The following is a 25,636-nucleotide window of genomic DNA, read 5'->3' as shown; positions in this document are numbered from 1 at the left end:
ACAATAAAAAGTTTTCTGTAGTTATTGGATGGACTGCTGGCAATGTATGCCACCAATAATCACCTCTAAATTATTCTTCCTCCTACCCTAACTGACAACACATCTGTACACATTACTCCAACACCGAAACAACACGTGTTATGTTCACTGTATTTTATGCCACTGCAGTCCCCATCGCAGTGGTCTAATGGCACTGAGTCCTTTTCCGATAAATAGGGGCAAAGCGACCCCGCCAGAGGCCACGCAGGCCATGGTCTACAGTAAGCAGGAGTGGTAGGGTGAAGCAAAACAATTGAGACAGAATGAAGGAGGTGAAGAGATACATTGAGGCACAAGGGAATGATCATAATGGGGATGTGGAAGAGGTGGTGTCATTATGTGTGTATTATATGCATTTTGCGATGTTGGATACATGGTTGCATGGATGATGAAAGAAAAGGAAAACGTGATTTGTCACAGAAACTGGCATTTTGCCACAAAGAGGTTTTCTGAAACTTGAGAGAGAAAGGTTTGCGGAATTAGTGAAGCCAATGATAACATAATTACATAGCAAAGAGTTTACCATTCTACTATGGAATAATGCTCTACCCTGGCCAAGCTGCTCTGTTTACTGTCAGTAGTGCGGGTGAACATGAATGTTGGTTCAGCTGCAGCCAGTCTGCTGTAGTAGATTCTGTGGTGCCCTGACCGACTCGGGAGACCCCCGCCAAATCAAGCAATATGGAACTGATATGTGACTGATACAGGCTCAGTGTTGCAATAACACAATGAGGGATGCACGCCCGTAAGGCCACTAGCAGAGAAGGACAGGGGAAGCCATTTTATTCTACTACACCATTAGACCTACCCTCAAAACCTTTCTCTTTGCTTCTGCTTTTTATCCTCCTCTCCCCTGCTGATTTCCTGGCTTATACTGAAACTGCACTGGTTTACCTGGCCACCCTCTGATCTCTGAGCCTGTCCCTTCTGGTGCAATTGACATGTGAATGAAAATGACCCATGAAAATGTCAAGATTGCAAAGTAATGCAAGTATGAAAGGTCTCCTTTTTTTACATCACTATAAGTTTACAAAGTGGAATTTCTGATAGTTATGGTTTAGCAGAAACATATAGCTTGTTGTTATGCATAATGCAAAGAAAATATGAATATTCGCAGTGCTCTTAAGCTTCCCGTGGCCATGAGTCAGGAGGCCATTGAGTTACACTTTCCATTCTGGGACTTTAGTTTTTGTCTTTTCCATTTGAAATTGAGGAAAACTCCAAGTCCCAGTACTCCAAATAAAAACAGGACTGGATGGATTTCTCACGAATGGCCACGGGAAACCTGAGAGCTCTTTATTCTCAGAAAACGCACCTCTTTTTTGTGTAAAAATAGAATACATCAGAGATTTACACTAAGCTTTACAAAAGGCGTGTTCCTTTTTGACTCACTCTTTCTTCAGAGAAGGCATATATTTGCTAAGTTACTGCAGCTCTCCTGCAGCCTTTCAGGTGCAAATAACCCACGTGTTACCTAGGCAATGGCCAGGCACTTATTAAGTGCGACAGCAAGTCTCTAGGACATTGTACATTTTCTTCCCCTCCTGTCACTTAGAAAGCTCTGAAGACAGAGACGTCAAATGGCCCCAGGTGGAAGGATGTGGAGGATCAATACATAGAACACAATGGTGTTGCTGACAAAACAAAAAGTGTGATCAAATAAAAGGAGCAACACATGTTGCAGGTGTTGCACCTGGACAACCGCCAGTGTTCAGTGTCATGGTCCAGGTGAAGCGGATCAGAAGAAATAGTGCTTAACCCTTCGGAATCTATTTGAAATGACTCCCACAATCATTAATTGCAAGAGGCATTTGCACTTCTCCACCACATAGTGGAAGAATAAAGGCAGAAATCTTTTTTTTTTTTTTGTTTTAACCCCTAACTTTACCACCATGTTAGGGCAAAGGGCAATTACACGCAGGGGATCTTTTTCACTAAACTGCAAATGGAGCCTGTCCCCACATGACCCCGCTTATCTTTAAGAGGGTGCGTGCCTTATAAAAGGGCCTTTCCATCATTGGCCTTATTGATCCCATGAGTATCCTTGAATTGTGCATGCTAAAGAGACAGCATCTGTCACTAACCTCTGGTCTACCGTATGACCTTCGGACTTGGAGGTCGAAAATTAGCACAAAGGTGACATACAACTATGGATTGACCCTCCTGAGCAAAAATCAATCGAAAACGAAACATGCCAATTTGGTAAAGATTTAGATGTTAGCATCATTCCTGTCTTTTTTTCGGTATTACCCCATTTGATCATTTCGGATTGATCGTATGGTACATCTGGCCAAATTCGGCAAGTACCATTTGATTGAATTGAAACTATCAAATTGGGTAATCACTACCAAAAATGGGAGCCAGGCCTGCAGGGGTGTCCCCCGCTCACCATGTTTGGTAGTGATGGTCTTTGGCGTAGCGGGGATGTCACCCGCTTCCGGAGGTTTGGAGGCAGGGGACGGGAAAACAAAAAAAAGAAGAAAAAATGGGGACCCTTCAGCATTGGATCTGACTTACGTAGGAGGGGCGGAACTGACGCTGCGGGGTTAGAAGAAAACCGGACGTAAACAAGTAAGCAGGGAGTGTGTGGGGGGATGTATTGGGGGCTGTCGGGGGTTAAAGTTTGACCAGATTTGGCCACTGAAAAAATGTCTTCACGACCGAATTGACCACAGTCGATTCAGCCACAAAGAATTCTGCCACGGCCAAATCGTATACATCCTTTATTTCTGGGGCTTGGCACTGGTTTGAGCACAAGAGGGATTCCTGATTCCTTTCCCTTCTGAATTTTGGTGATATGCAGGTTCCTTTGCAAACTACTCGCCATATTCAAAATGCACACATAAATAAATAGTCTTGGTAGAGATTGTAGTCCCCGAGGAAAGGCATGAGGTGAGGTTGTATTGTTAAGTTGTCAGCTACATCCCGTCTTCTTCGCTCACACAAATTGTGTTATGCGGAATGTGCACCTGCCTCCATGGCCATCAGTCCCCTTATTGCCAAAATTGGAAGCACTTCAAATCAGACTAACTGCCACTTCTATAAGAAAATTAGAAATGCACATTTATTGGAAAATGGCATTTGGGGACAAATATAGCACTACTACCATAGTGGAGATTAGCCATAATTCTACTCATCACTACAAGAAAGAGAGCGGCCCCTTGGGTGATATTGTGCTCTCACTCCAGGCCCGTTGTGAAACTTACAGTTCGCCTGGATGAATGCTCCAAGGTGTATTCCTCGTCGAAGCCCCAGTGGGGCTCAGCCGTGAAGTCTTTTGCTAGGATTCTGTTTTTTCCTGTTGGTGGAGGACTTGTACGCGCCGTGGCTGATGACGTCGAACCTGCCTTCCACCCTAGCAAGGCGCTGGGAGAAACACTTGCCTCTCTTGAACTCCCTGAAACAAGAGTCCTTACAATGGTAGACACTTGTCCCTTGACCTCCGTAGCCTCCTCCCGGGTGGTCGTGATTCCTTCATCGAGATGTGGGGTGTATGATGGTGGCAGGGCACTTACAGTCCCCAGTGCTCTCCGTTCACCTGCTAATGGCATATGTTGAAGTGGGATTTCAGTTTCAGAGGACGGCTCTGTCCCATCAGTGGACGTCAGGAGAAGTTCATCTCTAGGGAAAGAATTATGATAAAATGATTGTGTTCACCTTTGGGGCCACAGGCTTCCACAATACTATTTTCTATGCGTTCACTTTAGTCATAGCAACTATGTAGTTGCGGCATGAAGGTTTCCATTTGGACACACACCACCACACAATGACAATATTTTAGGCAAAAGGCAATAAACGGTAAGAGGAAACCTTTGCATGGCATGAAATACATTCAAAAAGAGGAATACCCATGTATTATTAAAAACCAAACAAACCTTTCAATTGTGTTTTTATTAACAGTCATTGCCGCCAAGTGAGACTACCTTGTTACAATTAATTTCCCTGCACATTCCAAACTTGATTGGTGGAAAGGATGACACACCAAGCCTTTAAATCTGTTGAAGATAGAAAAATACAATATTCCCCCGGATGTTTTCCTTTCCATACGTATTGAGGTGTCCAAAGTCTATATACATCTCCAAAGCTGTTTTATGACGCCAATGACATCTAAAGAAATCTAACAAACTAGAATGAAATCACGTGGAAAGACTTTAAGCCTTATGTCCAAAGCAAATGCACTATCAATCGCATACATTTAAATAACTACACTTTAAAAATAAGAAAGTTGCCATCCTTCACATTTTGATGATCCATACTTTAATTTGCAGACTATTGCCTGAATGGCAGTTTCTGAGCATCGGCCGGTGCCCACTGGTGACCTCTTCCTGACCCACGGTACTCCACAGCCTTTTAAAGGGTGCAATAGCCCACGCTCCAACTTCACCATTGGTTTAAGAAAATGTCTGATGATTCCTCCCTGCTACAAGCTATAAAAATGCCCATGGGATTATGGGTAATTATATTAACAAATATCGTCTCCTAACATGGGTATATTACCGTCCTGTTGATCTTTTAGAACTCTTAGGGAACAATTGGTTAAAAATGAAATTCATATATATTGTATTTGTCTGCATTAATTTATCCTATTCAAATATGGCTCTCCCTACTCTCTCTGGTTACTATTAGGACGAGTTTTACTACTGTGTTCAAAAGGGTGCGGGCAGTTCACCATTTCATTAAATCTTTGTAATAGATGTTTAGTCTTATTTTGTGGGATACATTTTGTGTCATGCTATTAGGTGTCCATATTGACCGCCACATCTCGGTTACCAATATTCACCCTTCAATGCCAATGAAGTGTCTAATTTAATGACATCAAATAATAATCCTGAGATCCTGGCATTCGGGATCCGGGGAAAAGGCCAGGTTGTCAGAAGGTTTCAAAGTTGGATTAACCCCCATTTATAATCATGGAAACTTGCTACGAACCACGTACATACCTGCCTAACCTCTGGGTTTTCCCCGGAGACTCTGGGTTTTTAGCCTCTTCTCCAGGTCTCTGGGGAAGACCCTCGAGTCTCTGGGTTTTCGCTGCAGTTTCCGGGTCCCTTCTAATCCTCCATCTGATTGGCTGCTAAAGACCGCTGCCGGTAGCCAATCGGGTGTAGGCGGGACACGGAAACAGCACAACTGTTCCTCCCTGCACACTATATTAGCCCGTTGCTGGCAGGCAGTTTTTACTCATTGCTTTTTTTTTAATACTTGCCAAGGAAGGACTGCGCTGCGGACTCCCGACCTCAGTGTGGCCCGAAGAGCGATGTGACTGAATCCATTTTCAGATTCCGACTTCCAGAGCCAGCCCACCCAGCCTTCCTGCTGCCATCCATGTGCCGTGAGATTGTGAGCCCGGAACCGAGGATTCCCTAGTTCTAGTTAGTTGATTTGTCTATGCGTCAGTCACTGTAACGCTTACAGCAAATTGGCAAACAGAATGCAGACTGGAGCAAAATAATGCGCGTTTATTTTGCTTTCATTCTTTTCGCCCAGTTTGCTTTATTTTGCTTCAGCTTTCATTCTTTTTGCCCAGTTTGCCAGGGCTCCAGTCGAGGGTACACTCGGGTGGACTCTGTCCACCCACTTTTTTCAGAGGGTGGACTCAGTCCCCCCAGCTAAAGTGAGAAACATTGAAGGGCATCCTTGAATTCATGAATTAAAGCCGACCTCAGCGATTGAACCGCAGCCATCAGGTTTGCATGCCGGGCACCCCACCACTGCACTATACAACCTGATGAAAAATAACAAACAACTAAGGTGAAATGTCGGTACTGCAAGTTCCAGGGAAAACCTTTGTATTGGCTCTTGTGGTTTAAAACATACACACCTTCTAAGCTTTTCAAAAACACTATTAGAAGAAAATATCCTCTCTTGGTTTTGTGTGTGTTGATTTTATGTTTTTCTAATGACAGCTACAACAACCGTGTTTACCTCTTTGACATGTGGGCGAGGTGTGTGGTCGGAGCCATGTGCAAATGGGCGGAGTATTGTGTGGCTGTGGGCGGGGCATACATCTCATGGTTTTTGATTTTCAAATGTAGGCAGGTATGACCAGGTACCCTTTTTTGGTGTTCTCCTTATAAGTCATGGGCTTGCATATGGAATTACCCTGGAATTCTGCCCAAGGAAATACAACAGAAACATGTTTCATCCTACAAGGTTTCACAGCCACCCAAACAGAAGAGCCGCCATACAAACAGCTCAGAGGAAGAACTCCTCCTTCTTGTTAGACCCTGCTCCGTTGGCCTATTCATTATGCCTGTGTTATGCATATCTGCTTGTGGAGTTATCTCAGGCGTGACTGCATGGGATTTTGTTGTTCTTATGTTGTGTGATGTGAGTCATCACTGTCTAGGGCAGGTGTCTGTAGCAAATGATACAGTCTATAATATTACTATTAAATGTGAGCAGTTTATTGCAGTACGCTATTCAGATAATAGAGTGAGTTGCCAGAAAGGACATTTTGAATTTCCCCAAAATCACATGTGTTAGACATTAATGACAGCTGCAGACACCAACATGGCGGAGCGGTGTTCTAACGCTTAAGGAATGTACTGATACCTGCTGGATCACTGGCAGCAAGAGGAGTTTTAACAAATAAGGATATCACACGTGTTTACATGATTTATTTAATTGCACCTGCAGTATATGCTCCAGTAAACCCTGCGGAAGATGTATGATGCTAAAGGACTTGCACATGCACAGTGTCTGCCAATACATGACTAATGCCAGAAAACATCAAAGTAAGTATTTTCCAATGAGGAATTGAACGTATTTTTTTGTCATTTGTAAAGCACACAGCACAGAGTGATTTGCCTCTTGGTGCTAGCAGGAGTCTGTCAAGAGGGACAGGCACTGAGGTTTGAAGGAGCGGGGCAAAAAACAGCAAGACCGTGCAGTGAAATAAGAAGTGGGCCATACAGGTTAGAAAGGGAAGGCTTTCATTTCAGTCAAATAAGCTGTTGTCAATATTCTGTGTTGCACTTTCCTGATTAAAAAAGCTGCGCGTGTCATGCTAGACTACGGATGGCCTGAATTGGTAAAGTCGAAGTAGTCTGAGTGGTAGGTCTGCTCTACTTGGAAATGTTTGCTCAGCTGTACAATATTTGCTCAGTTCAGGGAGGTGTTCCCACTTGGTTTTCTCTACAGTAATGTGTTTGCTAAAATGTGGCAGAGTCGCTAAGGTGTGATACGTTTGCAGTTCTTTGGTAGGTTTGTTAACTGTGACAGGTTTGTTATAGATTTTCGGAGTCATGAAAGGATGTTTGTCTAGATAGGTTTGCCAAGCCTTGATTTGTTATCTAAGCTATGAGAGGGTTGAGCCGCTGTGTTAGGTTTGCTTAGTGGGGATAGATTTGTTAAGAAGTGATAGGTCTCCTCATGGGGACTGGTATGCTATGATATGGATTTTGATCCCTAATAGACTGGCTTAGGCACTGCAGGGTTGCTGATCTATTATAGGCCGGTTAGGCCATGATGCACCTGCTAAATAGTGATATGTTTGCTATTGTGTGATTAGTTAGCTAGGCCCCAATAGGTTTGCTAAAGCATGATTGCTGTGCTCAATCAGGATAGTTTGCTAAATTGTGATAGGTTTGCTAGTGTGTGATTAGTTGGCTGGGCCCCAATAGGTTTGCTAAAGCATGATAGCTGTGCTCAATCATGATAGTTTGCTAAATTGTGATAGGTTTGATAGTGTGTGATAGTTTGGCTAGGCCATAATAGGTTTGCTAAAGCAGCATGGTTGTGCTTAATCATCACAGTGTGCTAGGCCATGATAGGTTTGGTATAGTTTGATGGCTGTGTTCAATCATGATAATGTGCTGAATTGTGATAGGTTTGCTATTGCTTGATTAATTGTCTAGGCCACTATAGGTTTGTTATAGCTTGATGGCTGTGCTTAATCATGATAGTTTTCTAAATCGTGATAGGTTTGCTAGGGTGTGATTAGTTGGCAAGAAAAAAATGAGGGTTTACCGGGTATACTTACCAATATTCTTGCTAATCTCAAAGGAACCATGAATATTAGTATAGGAGATACTCTGAGGTTAGATGCATGGGCCCTCCAACTTGGTTTGTGACTTTGAGTTGCACTGAGTATGGTTGAGATGATTCTACAGAGTGGATTCATAAAAGTAACTCACAGAAAGAAGATATGGACCACATGACACCAGGGGAATTGTGTTCGATGGATCCTCTAAGTGTTTCGTATTCTTTTCATCACACATTTTTAGTCATGTTACTCTTTATATTTAATAAAGAAAATGGACCATTAGGTACTGTGGAACATTTTTGGGAGGAAAGATCCCAGGCATGTGGGATTCCACATATAAACATGCTGTTGTGGATTAAAGATGCTCTTGAGTTTAGTGAGGAAAGTGATGGCTTTGTGATGGAGTTCATTGAAAAATATGTTACTTGTTCCATTCCAGCTCAGCACATGATTACTGAACTACGGAACAAGGTGGAAAGATTTCAAAAGCACTCATGTGAAAAATACTGTTAGAGAAAATTCAAAAGTAAATACAAGTACTACACTCAGTGCACATTTAGCTTTCCAAGGCCTGTCACACCAGTTGGTCTAGAGAATAGTTTAATGTCACCTGTTCGACACCATGTTACAGGTAAGTCACCAAGAAATACATATAATTAGAAAAGAAGTAAGGAATGCAAATTCATTTATGATCACAATCCTGTCATTGTTCAGCTATGGAATGCAAATACTGATGTACAGTTTACTCCTGATGATTCAACAGCTGTTGCTTGTTACGTTACAGCATGAATGACAAAAGCTGGAAAGAGCAATGCAGCTGAAATATGGGCAGATTTATCAGCAGATAAAAGTTTTAGCCAGAAAATTCTAAGCTTTGATTTGAAGATGCTTTCATATAGAGAGCATGTTAGCTATGAAGCTGCAGATCGACTCACTGGTTTGACTCTCTATGGGCATAGCATTAATGTTGTTTGGTTAAGTCTTGGACCAACTAGTACTAGAAATTGGTTATTGAAGCCTTTGAGTGAAATTGAACAGTTAGCTGATGCAGTACCTGACAGTACAGAGATTTTGAAAAACAACTTGATTGATACATATTATCCCAATCAATCTGAAATGTTTGAGGATCTTTGTTTATATGAAGTAGCACAATTCTACTCATATCCAAATGTTGAAGCATACAGTGACATAGTATGGTTTAAAGTACATGGATGTAGTGGTTGTCTAGTGAGACATGAGAAGGCAAGTCACATTAACCACATGAAACTGTCTTGCCAAACTGCAGAGAAAAAGGAATTATTTAATTTTTGTCTTTTGCAGTTGTTCTTCACATGGCGTGCACAGAGTGATTTGCTTGGAAGTTCTGAAACCTTGAAAAATCATTTTTTGCTAAAAAAATAAAAAGCTTAATTAAATATCCAAAATGTGAGCAGTACTTGGAGTTACAGGAGAAAGAAGTATGTCAAGAAGAACTTTTGGCAGCTGAATTGGCAAAAGAGACTCCCGATGGAAGTCAATATTCTACAGTAGGAAGTCAAAAGGTATTTGGTGAGCCAATTATTCAAACTGATGTTGAGATTGCCATGGAGGAAGTAGAATGTGGAATGCAACAAACTAAAGTTGCAGATGTTAATTGTAATGAAATTGTTACTAACCTTAATGTAGAGCAAAAGGAAGTGTATTATAAAATTAAAGATAGGTTCTTACATGGTTTACAGCATGACAAGCATGAATGTCATTGTGTGCAGTACAAACCTGTATTGTTGTATGTTAGTGGACAAGCAGGAACTGGTACTTCCTTTTTAATACATGCAATACGAGCTATGATACAAAATGAAACAGACTTTTCTTTGTCATGCATTGTAATTGCTCCAACAGGTACAGCAGAATTTAATGTAGGAGGTGTTACTTTACATTGTCTGTTGATGCTACCAGTAGAGCATGACAACAAACTAGAGTATCAAAAACTTGTATCAAGTACAGCACAAGAAGTAGGAAATGTTCTTCGAAAATTAAATACCTTGATTTTAGATGAAGTAAGTATGGTGTCTAACTTGATGCTAGCTTTCATTCACTTGCAAATGCAAGAGGTTTTGAAGACTGACTACAACATTTTGTTTGTAGCTTAACATGTACTTGTTTTTGGAGACTTGTTACAATTAATTCCTGTGAAAAGTCAACCAGTTTTCAAAATGCTGCAACCTAAGGACAGTCAAAAATGTATAGGAATTATTGGTCTTTTTAACCTCTGGAATTGTTTTGAATTCCAGGAACTTGCAATTAATATGAGGCAATTTGCAGACTTCGAGTTTGCAGAAATGCTTATTAAGATTCGTATAGGTATTCTTGAGGAAAATGTGAGAGCAGTCTTAAAGGGAAGACTGATTTCTAACATGTTTCATGCAGATTGCAGTCCATCTAATGTCATGTTGACTCTTATGGAAAGAAATATTTCTTGTGTTGCTTTGATGTGCACACTTGACAGTGTAATAAGTTTAACTCTACAATGCTACTGACAGAGAAGCAAAATATTGTGGAGATAAAATCGTGTGATGTTTTAGATTGTCATGTTATGCCTTTAGAGTTGCATAAGAGAGCAAACGCTTGATTAGGTCAACTAGTGAATTCAACTTCTAAAACAGCAGGTCTGAAAGGAGTTTTAAACTGTGCATCAATGCACAAGTAATGTTGAAGAAGCACTTGAGTGTAGGAGTTGGTCTAGTCAATGGAGCCGTGGGAAGAGTGATTGCATGTCATACTTTTCCTCACAGTACAAATATTGAACATGTTGAAGTTAGGTTCGATCGTGTAGCAGGAACTCATCTAATTTCTCGGACCTTTAGATGTTTCATGCTTTTAAGGATACCTTTGTGAAGAGAGCACATTTTCCATTGTGCTCTGCTTATGAAATAACCATTTATAAATCACAACGGTTGACTTTAGAAGCAGCACTTATTGACATTGGTCATACAGTGTTTAAAGAAGGAGTGTCATATGTAGCTTTGTCATGTGTGAAAAATATAGAAGGTTTATTTTTAATAAACTTTAATGAAAAGAAAAAGTGACAGCTGATATTTCTTGCATTAGAGAATATATAATAGGTTGTGTGTACTATATACTCCTCACCTGAACCTTATACCTGTATCTGCGAAGCACTCATTGAGAAAACATAAGGAGTCAGTGAGAGCACATTCAAATGAAATCAGTCCATGCAAAACTAAAAAACAACAGAATTTAACAGAGTTGGAGAGTTGTTCCATTGTAACATACTCCCATTGCAGATTTAGTAATGAAACAGGAGTTGAATGCTATTGTGATGACTCCATTGGTGCACAAAATAGCTTCCACAGCAGAGAAGCAGCTATGTGTGGAACCTCGATTTCTTAAAATATCTGTAGATGAAAAACCACACAGTTTACAATCGGCAATGTCAATTCGAAATAAATGTAGTAGCGGTTGCAAGCGGAAATCAGCAATTTTCTCAAAATACACAAGAAGATAGTCAAGATGTTTTAATGACTGGCTTTGATTTATTAGTGAAGGATACTGTTAATGTAAATAGGTATGCAGGAATTAGTTGCAAGTGGAATCATATGGGTCCAGAATGTAAGAAAGGTTATTCTACTCCAGATCTTTATGAAAGATTTGTGTATATGCCTATCCCTGATCAGAAAAGTTTAATATTTTCTGATCTTGCAACTAAAGCATTCCATGACATGCATTGCAGTGACTGTAATTGGAATTTACAATCAACACTGCAAAATCTAGTTGTATTGATTATGTTTCAAAGATACAATGTAAATGGTACGAAAATTAACACGTCATTAATGAATTTGAAATGTGGTCAAGTTTCTGTTAGTAAGAACACTTTTAAAACATGTGCAATTATTTTTCATGCAGGAGCATCCACTGAAAGTGGACATTTCACAACATGGGTGTGTACAGAAGTAGATTGGCTTGTTTGTAATGACTGTATAATCACACAGCAAGCTAGATTGACAAAGGGTTTAAAGAATGCTTACTTAATGTTGTTAGAACCAAAGGTTTGAAATGTATGTGTAATATGCTTTGTGAATATAAATATGCAAAATAGAAGTTTGAAACGGAAGAATAAGCACATATGTGTTTTATATAAAGTGGGAGATGGATTGTTACAAGAATGTACTTTAAAAATAGTACAAAATAAATGTAAATGTAATATTCTGAAAAGTATATTAACTAAAAGAGGAAATAGCATTCTACAATCTTCTACACTGTATATTTTAATACGTATGTTCCTTGTAAGTGCTAGGTTACATGAATGGTTGCATGTACATTATTTTGAGTAAGAGGGAGTGTAGAAAGGCCTGCTGTTTACATATGTAAACGGTACGTTGTAGATATAAAAAACATATAGTACAATGTTTGAAAAATAAACAAAATGTAACTATTGATAAGAGTTTTATGAAACAATTTAGGTATACTGTATTTACTTATTATGTGTATAGGTGTCATGCGCTCCTGACGCCTGTCTCCTTGGCATCTACGGAGCAGCTGGCAACTACACCGCCATTAGAATGTTCCACTCCCTTCCCTCTACTTCCTGTTTGTCCGTGCTAGGGTTTTCTGTCTTTCTGTTGTTTTTCCGTATTTAACCACCCCCCTTTTTTCATACCGGCGCATTGCAACCTAACGCTTTTGCTCTGGGTGTTTGCGCTTGGACTTTTTGTGCTTTTTGGCTATCTTTGCCTTACCAGGTTTCGTCCCACTCTTCCTTGCCTTTGCTCTTCTCCGTTAGCCTGTCCCTCTATTGTTTCCTGCTAATCGTGTTTTCCTTTCTTTTACTCGGCTACGGTTGACTCCTTCCCTTCTACTCTGTAAACTGTTACTCTTAACTTTTCTGTCGCCCCTTTACTTTTTCCGGTCCTTTTCTCACCTTTCTTGCAGTTTCCTTACCGCACTGGTATTCGCCTGTTATTCTTGTTCCTTAGCTGCTTTCTCTTCTTTCTCGCTTTGTTTCCTTCTGTATCCTGTTACCTTTTGGGTCATTTCTCTTTCCCTTCTTGCTTACTGAGTTCTACATTTGGGGAGAGTCTCCGCTCGGCAGGCCCTGTCTACCGCCTGCACTTTGGTGTTGGCTCGCCTCGTTCCATGGGGAAGTAGTGAACTATTGAATACTTACCGGGTCTCCGCTCCACCTTCCATCCGTTGCTGGACAAGGAATTTTGGCTGTCTACTGCAACATCAGACATTGGAGACTATCCCTACCATCCAACACTTCACGTCAAGGATTGATTTAAGATCAACAATAAGAGAGGTTTCTTTTAGCTATTGGATATTCCTCTCACTGGCGCTCTCGGGAGGGCGTCCTCTGTCCCCCTGTCTCTCCAAGGTGACAGAGTAGCTTTCACCCAAGGGAGGCCATATCTCTTCTCAAAAAAGAAACCCAATCCCCAGAAATAGAAGGGTCGAAGACAGAAACTCACGCCCGAAGATTCAGGTGAGGAGGAGGGGGATCTGGATGTGAGTTTATTCCAACCAGAGAAAGCTAATTTTGACAAAAGGTGGTGAAAATAAGTATGCACACAATGTTTTTTAAAAAGTATTCTAAATGCAAGAAAATATTAAAATACCTTACTGAAAGGGTTAGCTTGTTAAATGTATAAATACCTTCTGTATGCAGAGGGACGTTTTCAGAATAGTTGTCCAATTTATCCAGTCATTAAACTGTGCATGTTTTTCTATTTTGTATGATAGGTTTAAGAAAATTATCTTTAGCTTCCCAGGTTTGGAGGTGGCTAAGAAAGGACACACACCAAATTATGAGATAAGATATCAAATGGCAATGTAGATATCATTTTTATAATTTAGGATGCATATTTGTATAATAAAAGAAAGTATTGCACACTGCGTACAACTTATAGTGCCAATAGAAGTGTCACTATGAATTCTTAGTTTTTAAGAAATGTAAATATGATGTGTACATTGTACAATTTAATTATGTACTTCTCATGTGTGTAGGTGTGCAAACAAAGACGCACACATATTTTTAAGAAGTATGGAAATTACATTTGTTAAGGTATTAGTGTAGATTTTGCTAAGTGTTAATATGTTTACATACAAACATTTGTATTGTCTATTATGCAAACTTTAGGTATGACTATAATGTAAAAAGATTAATAGTCAAAATAAAGTTACACTGTTGACATGTCTTCATTTATTTATTTGTAAAACTGAAGACATAGATAGGTTGTATGTCTTGGTTTCCTGGTTAAGGTTGCATAAATTAATCTGTGAATTTGTCATAATTTAATAGTAAATAATGTTAGTACAAAATGTTAACATATCTTCTTTGTATTGAAATGGCTTCATTGGTATGAACTGTATGGTTAGTATAGTTGAAGTGATAATACTGCACTGCAGCAGTTCTTAGTTATTTAAAGTGTTATTTTCTGAAGGGTGTTTTTTGTTACAATGTTTATTTAATAAAAATGATTTACATTTTTATTTTACATGTTATATACATATACATATAGTGTACAATTTGTATATGTATATATAATTATTGTAAAATAGTTAAACAAATGAAGAGAGTTCTTTTTTTTCTCCAACAAGAAGTTTTTTTCCTCTATAGTATGATTAATTAATAGAACCTGGTAATGGTTGGGCACTGGGAATACAATTAGTATTCACTTGGTACCATTATGAAAAAAAAACATAAATAATTTTGTTTTTATTTTGTTATAAACTACATTTCAATTTGTTTATTAATATGGAAGAAAGAAGAGAACACGAATAAAGGAATTTGGTAGGTTATTTTTAGCAATATGATATATACATCTATAATGCAGATATGTACAGACACAGAGTTGTATTTTTTTATATTACTTTTTGTAGCCACGGCCACAGCATCAGCCAATGAGTTGCAGGATTTTGCTCACATGGCTAAAGCGAGCAATGACTAGGGTGCTTTTATTCGTGGCTAAACTGCTTCATCTGTTAGCAGTTTAACCGCAGCTATAAACAGGCAATTTGGTGATTTTGATTTCTGCAAATTCATAAAATAAATTACTATAGATATTGTAATATATTTTTGCAGTTTTTGTTTCATTTTTTCTATAGTTATAACTTAAAAGGAGGCCCGTGAAAGGGCCGTTTTGGGGGATGGAAACAGGAGGTGGAATAGGGGAGAAAACACATAATGATGAAACATATAACAAAGGGAATTCAAATAAAAAGCAAAATATATTTGTTTTTATATTTTAAAAATAAAAAAAGTTTTAGAAAAGGGGAAAAATCACTTGCACTTATAAAAAACCTAAGCACGGCAGGTAATCTGATGTTCAACAATTTTCTTCTGCCATTGCTCAATTGTGGCATCTCCCTCGGCTACCCATTTGAGGCATTTTTTACACTTGACATGCATCATGGAAAGATCAGGAGTCAGTAAAACAAGAGTCTGTGCAGTTAACACCACTGTTCAAGTTGAGGCTTCATTTCCAGTTAGTGATGTGTTGTTGCACTGGTGGGTGAAGGTGCTGCAGGTGGTGCTGATTTTTCTTGAAGCAAGGAATGGCACCAATGCATTTTTCTTTTATGATGTATGTGCGCTTTTTGATACACATCATCAACATCATCCCAGAGGACCTGCACAGGATGATTAATCATAATGGATGTTCCCAGGCTTTGAGAAGGAACATTGGAAGGCCCACAGCATAGAGCTTTGTTGCAGATTGTGCAAAGTACCTGCTCTGCTTCTTTTCAGGAACAGTGTTTTTTTTTTAACTGACAGAAGCGCCAACTGTCTGCAGTGGCTTTCATTCAGTTGTCTTCTTCCTCGGTGACGATGGATTCGGAACCCAAACCATAACATCATTATCATTGCTGCTACTCTTGAAATATGTAAAATAATAAAAATGACAACACAATAAAGACAATGGGCCTCATTATGGGTCCAGCGGTAATCCTGCCAGTGCTACCAGTGGGTTGCCGCTGAACCTGTAAAATATTACCGGCACCTGACTACCCAGTGCCACCGGGCTATTACAAGTCCGGCTGCCAGGAAGTCAGGCCCCGGTAATTTTGTTAATCCTCATTCACATAGTGTCCTACGGGACTCTATGGGAGTGGGGACACGGAAGCACCGGCAACGTTGTTGACAGTGCCGGTGCTACAGGGACGGCTTTGCCTATGGTGACCGCTGTGCACGGCAGGGTCGCACCTGTCGGCGCAGCAGCTGCGGCAGGCAAATATGTAGTTTGCCAGTCCGGAAACAAGGGCGCTGGTGAGCTTACCGGCACCCTTATTTCCAGACCGGCAAACTCGGCATGAGGACCAATGCCTATAAAAATGAAAAGATATAAAAAGAAAAAAAAAGTAAAACAAAAAATAGACAAACTGAACAAATCACAAGACAAAAGAAAATAGCATTAGGCTAAAACTAGGTGAAAGGGTGAAGAATTTAAGGGGTAAAGTGCCAAAAGTGCTTGAATTTACTCAGAAACCCATTCACTACCAAATACAGAAAGCAATGATGATTGTAAACTTCTTTTTTGTGGGTGTGGTGATTTTTCGTGGCTACAGACTGCCGCGCCCGCTGATTGGACGATATTGTGTCCGTGTGATTGGATGGTCTTTGCGTGCAACTAACAAAGACGCGTAGGCGCATAACATGATTTGCTATTGGGTGACTGACATGGATGCGTAGCCACATTGATGTAATTCGATGTGCAATTGGACACGTGATTGTTGCGCAACAGTGTGGCATAGTCGCGCCAATACATTTCGGTGGGCCATTAGCTCGTTTGTTGACGTAAGAACGTAACGTAGGATTTTGCACACATGGATGTCACGGGACGGCATGGGTGTAGTCGCATCAATACATCTCGGTGTGCCATTGGCTCATATGGTGAAGCGGCTACGAAATGCGATTGACCAGTAGAAAGAGGCGCAAAAGCCACATCAAAGGAACATTGGACCTTCTGTTGATGCGGCTGCAGCCATTTCACGGATAAGCCAACTCTGTAGACGTGGCTATAAATATATATATATATTTTTAAACATACGTATGTGGGCAATTGTCTTTAAAAATGTTTTAAGATATATTGAGTGTACTCATTGTACACAGTTACTTTAACACTTTAATACATTTCTATTCGTAAACAGTACATTTAATTGCAAACACTTTGAAAATTTAAATTAATATGGAAAGAAACATTTTTAAGAATAGGGTTATTTGGGGGAATATGTGTGCACAATTGCTTTTTATTTTACTTTGTACATATAATACATCGTTTTCCTTCGCTCATTTGTCTGTATTTTTTCAATTATGAATCAAATAACAAAACACTTGAAATGCAACGAAAAAACTTTAGTTGCAGGGAGGTTAAGGTGAGAGCTTAATGCAACAAAACCACTGAAATTCAACTAAAGCCACCTTACCTTCACGCCACTGTTGTGCAGCCTATGATCACAATGATGACATCACAGATCACATCACTGATGACATCACTAATTACATTACAACAGTAATGGATATTAAGCATGATCTTCTGCCATGGTGAGTGTGCATGGCCAAATGCCTGCAACTTAGAGGCATACAAATGAGTTGTGTGTTTGAGGCCTGCTTATTTCCCCATGAATGTGCACCACTAGCTGAGAGTAAAACCTAAGGAACGCACTTTAGGAACATATGATAAGGTTAACTTCTAGAGATATATAGCACCTTTTCAATTTTAATATTCTGGCTGTCAGTGAACAAAACTACCTGGCCTATATATATCAGTCAACAAAAACAAGTGGCCCAGATATGTGATGTCATCAGTGATGTCATCAATGACATTTGTGATGTCATCTTTGATGTCTTGGGTGTTAGTCTTAGCAGTGCACGGCATGGCGCAAGGTATGGTTGCTTACCTTACCATAACTGGTGAATTTCTGAGGTTTTTCGGTTTTACTTGTAACCATAACGTCCCTTTAACAATGTTTTTTCAATGAATTTCATAGGTTTTTATTAGTGCAACTTAACCATAACATCCCTTTAACAACGTTTTTTCATTGAATTTCATAGGTTTTTATTAGTGCATGCTATTTTCCTACAACTTACTAATATCACATTTCCCCAATATAGCAACATTTGTGTGCAATTTACAAAGTTTCACCTTAAAACGCTGCCATTTCCCACCTTCTTGCATCATTTCAAACACTTCTATACACATTTTGCAACTTTTTCAACTGATTTTGCATCCGTAGATGTCCAAGAACATTTGACTTCTTCGTGGACATTCCAGACAGTGCCACGTGACTATACCCTGGCGAACGGCATGATGACGTGTCTGAGAACGCATCTGCACTGTGCGATCAGATCTGTGCTTCGCGCACAGTTGTGAAATGCATTTTCTACTGACCTAGGAACTTTCAACTTCAAAATGTCCCTTGCACAGCTCCTACACCTATCCTTACTCATTATCCATTAACAATTTAGTACACAGTACATACTTGGAAGAACTTTAGCAACACTGCTATTTATCTTAAAAGTGGCATGATCTATTGCCATGCCTCCTCCCCAAGAGCCACCACCACCACCAGCTGGAGGACCTTCACAACAAAAAAGGCGCAGTACTTCTAAAGACAATGAAGAGGACCAGGAAGATGAGGTAGAGGAAGTGCCTACCTCTAGCACCCAGAGAGAATCATGGGTGTGGCAGTTCGAGAATCATGGGTGTGGCAGTTCTTTACCACTGTGGGGAATGTACCGAAGGCTAAAGCTACTAAAGTGAAATGCACTGAGTGCAATTTTGTACTCAGCTGCAGACTCCCTGGACAGTACTCCTACGGCACACCCTCCATTTGCTGCCACACCAAATCCAATAACCGCAATGCTCTCAGAATTGTTGTTCCTTTCTTACGAAGTAGGAGGCGATCTTCCTCCACCTCATCTTCCTCAACCAATACTGTAACCACACAGCCTACTTATGTGGGACACAGAATCCCACCAGCTACCTTGCAAGCAACAAAAGAGGCCCTTGATCCATATTTATTTAAGACAACAGCCCTCTGTATATACTACAACACATCATTCTGCAGAGGGAAGCAATTTTGAAGTGCTTTTGAAGCGGTAATCAAGGAGCATGAGAAACACTGCTCCCCTACCTTAGAAGTAACACATGGGCAACATCTTCCCCTGACCACCTGCCCCTCTATATTAGTGCTTAGTGCCTCTTCCCTCTTTTCCCTCCCCACCTTTCGTTCAAAGCTCTCCTGCCAAAAAAATAAATACATAAAAAACAACAGAATAAATGTTCCTTTAGGAACCACCTTTCACAGTTAAAAAATAGAACTAAAAAAAATCTTAGACTCCATCTACTTTAAATTTCTCAGAAAAGTACATAGACTCAATAAGATTTTCCAACATTTCAATTAGCATGTTGTGTTATGCTAATGGTAATATTGTGGCGTTCATCCCCCGTTCCAAGGACTGGAACAGTGGATACCAGCCCGGCAGCCCAAGTTATCAGCCCAAGCGAAACGAGGGAAGATAACGAGGTCTCTGGACCATTATCCCCCCATTTCACCCCCGGCAATGTGGGATGAAGGCCATTAGCACCCCAGGTTCCCAAAGCGGGAACCCGGGGTGCTAAGAAAAATGGATTTTTCTTCCTACACTGGGACGCCTGCAGCGTCTCGATGTAGGAAGGAAAATTCTTTTCCTAGATGGCCACCATGGAAAGGGAAGGCGGGGTTCCATACAGGGCCCCTCTTTACTTTCCATGGCAGCCTGCAGAAGACAAAGAGAGAACCCTATGACCATATTACCACAAGAACATTTTTCTTCCCTTTCAAAGCTATCCCACTTTCGAAGAACTTTACCACAAAGTCGGTCCCAGGTGGACATGGCCACTTTAACCCCATGTGTTGTCCCTCATGGTCATGGCCAGTAGCCAGATTTTCCAGGTTATGACCTTATTCCATGACCCCGACAATGTGGCCACTGCCCATGGCCACAGGCTACACCTCAGTCACCAAAGATATATCACTATTTTTCATGCCTACATTATGACAATTGTCAAAAAATAAAACACAGGTACATTTGCAAAACCATTCTTTAAGGTCCTTGCCAATGTTCCTTACACATGTTTCCTGGAAATCCACCCCTTTTTTTTAAAAAAAATTAAAAAGTGTCAAATGTATGCACATACAATAGTCATATAACTTAGTCCCCACTTGACAAAGGGCCTCATTACGACCCAGGCACTAATGGGTTAATGGTGCTGTAAAAGGCTGCGGCGCCGTTAACCTATTAGCGCCTAATTACGAGGTCCCTTTGCGGGACCCGACCTTAATGGCTGGTGTAAACCAGCCGTTAAAGTAGGGACCCGCAAAGGGACCTTGGTGCTAATTACGGTGCCGCAATTTGTGGCACCGTACTTAGCGCCTTCCCCATTCCCATTGAGCCCTATGGGGCAAAAATGGGAATGGGGAAGGGCCATGGAGGAAGGGGGAATTACCGCCCCGCCAACCTTGTAATGGGGTGGTAATTCCCCCTTTCTCCATGGCGGAGTCGGTAACTTACCGGCATGGACCATGGTGCTAATAGCACCCTGGTCTTCTGCCAGGGTCGTAATGAGGCCCAAAATCCATTCAGACTTTACAAAAACACTTATATCTAGATCTAAAACCTTTTTGCAAACGTTTGTGTAACTTCGTCAATTTGCACCACATTTATAGGCCTTTACAATATTTTGGGACCCCCACCGAATTTTGACCCCTCTTGTCAAAATCCCCCCAAACTTCACAAAAACATTTATATCTAGATCTATTATCAGTTTGCCAACTTAAGTGTAGATTCAGTAAATTGCACCTCATTTATAACCCTTTACATTATTTTGGGACCCCCTTCTAATTTTGGCCCCTCTTGACAGAATCCCACCAAACTTTGCAAACTCATTCGGAATCAGGTCAAGAATATAATTGCAAAACTTCATGCAGTTTCATTAAGAGCCGCCAAAGTAATAAGCCATCCAACTACTGCTTTTCACCAACACTGTAATGCAGAGGTGTCCGCTAACTTCACAGGACTGTTCGCAGACTTTTATGGCAAAAACAGCTATTTATTTGCTTCTTGCAGCCATATAACATCCCATCCTCATCACCCATCACCTCCCCAGAGATTATTTGATAAGTTTGACAAGTGCAATGTTGTGTTTTTTAATATGTTTTTACTGCAATGTCCGTGGATACCGGCCGCTGTCCGCAAATCCAAGATGGCGGGTGTTCTCAAAAATCGGATGCTTTTCACCATCCAATCAGTGGGCACGTCTGATGATCGCAGAGACAACGTTGCCTTCTAAGTCAATCAGAGCCCTGTGCGCTGAACTTTTGGACCTACTTTTTGGTCATTTAAAAAGAAATACTGGATGGATTTCCACCAAATTTACAAAGCCGCCACTCCTGCCACAAATTTGGTGAAAATCCGTTCGGCGGTTTGGTCTGTAGGCGTGAGCAAAGTTTTTCTCCATTTACGCCTGTGGCGTCCCGGTTTAAGAAAGAAAATCCTTTTCCAAAATGGCCACCATAGAAAGGGAAGGAGGGTGTTCCATACAATTCCCCTCTTTGCTTTCCATGGCAGCCTGAAAAAAGCAAAAAGGAAACCCTGTGACCATATTACCACAAGCATATTTTACTTCCCTTTCAAATGTATCGTAATGTTGAAGAACAACTTTACCACAATGCCAGTCCCAGGTGGAAATGGCCACTTTAATCGTGTGTTTTGTCCCTTCTGGTCATGGCCAGTAGCCACATTGTCCGGATCATGACCTTATACCATGACCCCGACATTCTGCCCACTGCCCATGGCTACAGCCTACCTCTCAGTCACAGAAGGCGTACCGCTATTTTGTTAACACTTGTCAAATACGAAAAAACTGCCACATCTCCAACACCATGCTTTTCGGTCGTTGCCAATCAGCCTTATGTAAATTTACTATAAATCCACCCACGTTTTTTTTTCAAAACTGTCAAAAGAATACACAAATCATTTGTCATGTTAGGTGTGCACAAAATCCCTACAAACTTTGTAAACTCATTTGCAATCACGTCAGAAATATTCCAACCATCAGCATTAACCCTCACCTCCCCACACATTATTTCAGACCATGTATATTTTTACAAACGTTGATCTATCGCAAACATTTCCAATGCACCTTACCTCATTTTTCCTCTATTAGAAACATACGAAATCAACAGCAGAGCGTGTCCATCTTGTGCTAATCTTGTCCATTGCTGCATCTACCTAAGATAAATTGCCCTGACGTCACTAAATCATATTACCCGCCCCTGACCCCCACATAACCAACCATAGTGATATTCAACACCTTTCTCAGTGACGTTCCTCTCCAGCGTAGCCAGATGCACCCATAAGCAGCTACGTGCCGTGACGCAGAACCTAAAAATGAACACACATCGACTTACAACATAGCACATCGCAATTTAAAATAATAAACCCATTTTTAAAAGAAAACAGTAACACTTTACAATTTGTAAAGTACTTTTATTTCACAATAAACTGTCTGAAAACATCGGACTATTCCCATAACCAATCAAATTGCAAATTTGTTTCTTCGCTCGTGATGGAAAATGTTAATCGCGAGGCACACGTTCTTTTCCCATACACAAAGTATTAGTTTTCGATAAAGAAACCACTTTGGTCACACAGTGAATTGCAGGGCGTCGGCATGAACTTGGGCCTAGACCACCATAAAAGATATAATGTTACTCCTAAGTGCCAGTGCAGCGTACGGACACAAGGGCCCTGCGCGGTCGTCCCACAAAACAGTCACAGTGATCCAGCCGTTCACCACGACTTGCACCTGGCATATGAAAAATCCATCACTTGGCATCTGGAATCCATGGCAATCGCAATAAGGCAGCATGTAGCTATTTGGAAAAAATAACAGAAAGTATGTATCAATACTCAACCTTTATTACAATACATCTATTGATTTCATAATTCAGCATACATTCTAAACTAACGATTAGTACAAACAGCAAACAATTTTAAAAAAGACAAAAAGAACGTGGAAACAGATACACAAATCGATGTGGTCCTACATGACATTTTAAAGAAATATTAGCGTTGAACCTGGGTGAATCTAGTGATAGTCTACAAACACCGACATTCTCCACTCCCCATAACTACAAAAAAATGACAACCACACAGAAAGATAGTACGTCAGTTACATAGCCAAAATTAATTTTCAGGTAATAAAAAAGGTAATCTTGTTCTGGTGTACAGTCGTCAAAAGCAAACTTACATTATATTGACCATCTCCATTCTCTTCTTGTAACGCAGACAGCAATGTGCTTGCACCAAAGAATCTTCATGAACTGATTTTACATGTGCCTTACAAACGTTTGGAATGCATAACCTTATCAAATGTTCCTTATTGCAAACCTCCTCTCCCATGCATTCTTACTGAATATAGCCTTTCGCTCAAGGTCAAAAACTATTGACCCTTATGGGTACAGTCCCATGCGTGGGCCTCCTGAGCTCGCAACCAAAAAAGCAAAGCTAGTGACCTTCACTCAGAATCCAAATACATTTTCACTTTGCAACAACATGGCTCAATGCATTCATGAGAACTGGTAATCGGACAAACTTCCAGACCCGCTGTTTCTATCAAACACTGCAGGTGGCTGCCTCAGATGTCAAACTCTCGGGCGCCAATCTGACTTCAATAATATTTTAAATACATTGTAAGACAGACACATGAATTCTTCGCCTGTACTTTACACACTTTATATTGAGAAACAACTCCAAATGTACCGTTTGACTTTCGTGACAAAAAAACACCACTTTTTTACTTCCTGCTGCCACATCCCATCCCAGCCTCATCAACCCTCACCATCTGAGACAGTATTTGATAAGTTAAACAAGTGCAAAGCTGTGTTTTTTTATAGGTTTTAGCGGCGATGTCCGCAGACACCAAAACACAGATGAAAGATGGCGGGCGCATCGGAACAATCTGACGCACTTCGCGATCTTCACCATCCAATGAGCGAAAATGTCACTTGTCTGCGGACATGACGCCAATCGTTATCTTCTCCGCGTAGCAAACAGGGAAGTGTGACCACGGAGCGGACATAGATATCACGCTTTGCTTAGGACAGAAATCAATTCTTTCGGGACCAAACCGCTGCTCCTGCCGCAAATTTGGTAAAAATCCATCTGGCGGTTTCATCTGTAGCTGTGCGCAAAGTTTTTCCCCATTCAGTCTATGGGAAAAAAACAATTTGGGACCCCCCTATAACTTTGCCCCCCCCAGGACCAAACTTCGCCAAACTTTGGAAAAAAATTCAGACTGGGCCATATACTTTTTTTGCAAACTTTAGTGAGGCCATGCACCCAAGACGCTAGGTTGTGCACAAAACCACCGCACCAGATCACACCCATGCTGACTTACAACTTCAGTGCTTATAACTTCGGTCTTGGGTGCATGGCCAAAGGCCATGCACTCAAGACTCTACGTCCTGGCCACAACCACCGCAGTATATCAAAACCATGGTGGCTTATAACTTCACTGCTTATAGCATATCACACCCATAGTGGCTTATAACGTCAGTACTTATAACTTTGGTCTTGAGTGCATAGCCTTCGGCCATGCACCCAAGACTCTACGTCCTGCCCTCAACCACCACAGTATATGAAACCCATAGTGGCTTATAACTTCAGTTCTTATAACTTTGGTCTTGGGTGCATGGCCTTTGGCCATGCACCCAAGACTCTAGGTCCTGGCCACAACCACCGCACCATATCACACCCATTGTGGCTTATAACTTCACTCCTTATAGCATATCACACCCATTGAGGCTTATAACTTTGGTACTTATAACTTTGGTCTTGGGTGCATGGCCTTCGCCCATGCAACCAAGACTCTAGCCCTGCCCACAACCACCTGATACATATTCGATTCTATGGGTGTGATATGCTGCGGTGGTTGTGGCCAGGGCCTAGAGTCTAGGGTGTATGACCGTAGATATTCGATTCTATGGGTGTGATCTATGGGTGTGATATGCTGCGGTGGTTGTGGCCAGGGCCTAGAGTCTTGGGTGTATGGCCTACGGCCTATGGCCTGCGGCCATGTACCCAAGACTCCTCTAGGCCCTGGCCACCACCACTGCAGCATATCACACCCATGGCGGCTTATAACTCAGTACCACACCCATAGAATAATATTTTTTAACTGCACAATATACTTAATTTCCACCCAACACTCTAGGCCCTGCCTACAACCACCTGATACATATTCGATTCTATGGGTATGATATGCTGCAGTGGTTGTGGCCAGGGCCTAGAGCCTTGGGTGTGTGGCCTACAGCCTACGGCCATGTACCCAAGACTCTAGGCCTTGGCCACAACCACCGCAGCATATCACACCCATGGTGGCTTATAACTCAGTATCACACCCATAGAATCAAAAGTTTTAATTGCGGCATATACTCAATTTTAAGGTCCGCTGACACCACGCGTGTCTTTAGAACAGTTTCAACTTGCCTGCGCACAGCACGGACGGAAATACTATCCTTAGGACACCCCTCATGGCGAATACATCAGTAGCATCTGCCGCCTGAACA

The 25,636-nt window shown here is 41.0% G+C and overlaps 1 protein-coding gene across 2 annotated transcripts in view; it reads right to left on the bottom strand.

Moving 5' to 3' along the window:
• LOC138582917 (alpha-N-acetylgalactosaminide alpha-2,6-sialyltransferase 1-like) overlaps positions 1-25,636 on the bottom strand; it is a 354,669-nt gene that overhangs the window by 163,694 nt on the left and 165,339 nt on the right. For both annotated transcript variants that reach the window (XM_069654670.1, XM_069654671.1), the window contains exon 2: positions 3,246-3,660. In XM_069654670.1, the coding sequence (XP_069510771.1) occupies positions 3,246-3,660 (415 nt within the window). The remainder of the gene's footprint in view (positions 1-3,245; positions 3,661-25,636) is intronic.

The sequence above is a fragment of the Ambystoma mexicanum genome, chromosome 3q (assembly GCF_040938575.1).
Source record: "Ambystoma mexicanum isolate Mex_15411 chromosome 3q, UKY_AmexF1_1, whole genome shotgun sequence".
In the NCBI taxonomy this organism is placed as follows: Eukaryota; Metazoa; Chordata; class Amphibia; order Caudata; family Ambystomatidae; genus Ambystoma; species Ambystoma mexicanum.
Note: the sequence above shows the minus strand (reverse complement) of the source record. Positions and strands in the feature narration are given on the sequence as shown.